The 1,834-nt window shown below is 39.1% G+C and overlaps 1 protein-coding gene across 1 annotated transcript in view; it reads right to left on the reverse strand.

The window, feature by feature from the left end:
* Nucleotides 1–1,834, reverse strand: part of ATP13A5 (ATPase 13A5) — a 201,616-nt gene that overhangs the window by 91,493 nt on the left and 108,289 nt on the right. The window contains exon 16 of the mRNA XM_007948018.1: nucleotides 552–708. Within this exon, the coding sequence (XP_007946209.1) occupies nucleotides 552–708 (157 nt within the window). The remainder of the gene's footprint in view (nucleotides 1–551; nucleotides 709–1,834) is intronic.

Genomic DNA, 1,834 nt, shown 5'->3' on the forward strand with positions numbered 1-1,834 from the left:
AAAAAAAAAAAAAAAAAATTAACATTAAACTGAAACTATTCCCTGAAGTCATCTTTAAAGAAAGGAAAATATCAGTGGTTGCCAGGGACTCTGAGGAAGGAAGGGAGAGATGAATAGGTAGAGCACAGGTGATTCTATTCCTTATGACACTGTAATGGTGGACACATGACTTGTAATTGTAGACTCATTGACATAAAGCATTTGAAAAATCTATTGGACTATAGAACACAAATAGTAATTCTAGTGTAAATGATGGCCTTTAGTTTATAATAATGTGTACTATGAACTTTATTTAATAATTAATGTATTGATACATTATTATTTAATAATAATGTATTGGTTCATCAATTGTCACAAATGCACCACAATTTTGCAAGAAGTTAATAATAGGAGAAACGGTGAGTATGTGGTAGGGGTGGGAGTGATGTATGGGAATTCTCTGTACTTACTGTGCAATTTATTTTTTTTTAACAAACTTAAAACTGCTTAAAAAATAAAGTTTGTTAAAAAAAAAAAAAAAAACTCCCCCTGACAGAGAAAATTGTCGGTACCTGTTTCTGATCTGCAGAACCTGGCCACCATCTCTGGGGCACCCTTCATGTAGGCATGGAAGTAATCCTCCCCAGCCAGCTGAGCAACCACGGACATCCTCTGCAGGCTTGAGGAAAATGGAAACTGGAGCAGAATGGCAATGGCTTCCACAGGACTCTGCAGCACCCAACAAAGGGAGCTTTAAGAAGTTTTCAAGGGAGATTGAGCAAGCACAGCAACAGATAGGGTCTACTCTGGGATATAATATGATCCTGATGGGCCCAGGGACACAATGAAGTGGTAAATTCATCGCAATATTCTTATTATTATGACTGCATAAAGTGACTCCTCCACTAGGATGTTTGGTCCACAAGGCCTTTTCCCTCGTCTGACTGGATATATTTTGATTACCTTCTGGGAAAACTCACAGGTCCCATCCTCTTAGTACTTCTCTCTCCCAGAAACAGTCTTCACTCTCTCTTCTAGACCCCTATGGTTCTCTCTTCACCCTTTATTACAGCACTCAGCACATTGCATTGCACTTATCTGTACCCACATTGATTTTTCTACCAGACTGTGTGCTCGGAAGGAAGGTTGGGCAATCTACTTCCGTAGTGATACTGCCTCAGAAACCCAAGAAAGGGTTGTTATGAGTTGGGTCCGACTCCATGGCACCTAACAACAACAACATGTGCTCTTCCAGCACAGAGCCAGCATGCATAGTTCTTAAAACTCTCTACCTGCTAGCACCTAACATAGTTCTCCAGCACATATAGGTACTCAGTGGGTGTTTGTTGAATAAATTAATGGACAAATTGAGGAATGATAGAATATAAAAAGAGAGAAAAAAAAAAAAGGAAGTAGGAGTTGTTGGTTTAGTTGCCACCAGGTCAAATATAATTCATAGTGACCCCATGTGTCACAGAGTAGAACTGCTCCATAGGGTTTTCATGGCTGTGACCTTTTGAAAGCAGATCATCACAACTGTCTTCTGAGGTGCTTCAGGGTTGGCTTGAACAGCAAACCTTTCTGTGAGTAACCAAGTGCTTAACCATTTGTGTCACCCAGGGACAGGAATGTAAAAATATATGAAAGTCGTGGGAGTTTTCCTAGTTGTTTTTTTTGGGGGGGGGTATTTTTATTTTTATTTTTTTTTAATTTTTTTTGTTTATTGTGATTTGGGTGAAGATTTACAGAACAAATTCACATTCCATACAGCAGTTCACATATACTTTGTCTCATGTCATTGACCATAGTTTACCACAATGCAACAGCTCCCCTCCCACTTCCTCCCCATAGTTAC

Source organism: Orycteropus afer, unplaced genomic scaffold (genome assembly GCF_000298275.1).
Source record: "Orycteropus afer afer isolate SDZICR_OR568_19922 unplaced genomic scaffold, OryAfe1.0 scaffold00198, whole genome shotgun sequence".
NCBI classification, from domain to species: domain Eukaryota; kingdom Metazoa; phylum Chordata; class Mammalia; order Tubulidentata; family Orycteropodidae; genus Orycteropus; species Orycteropus afer.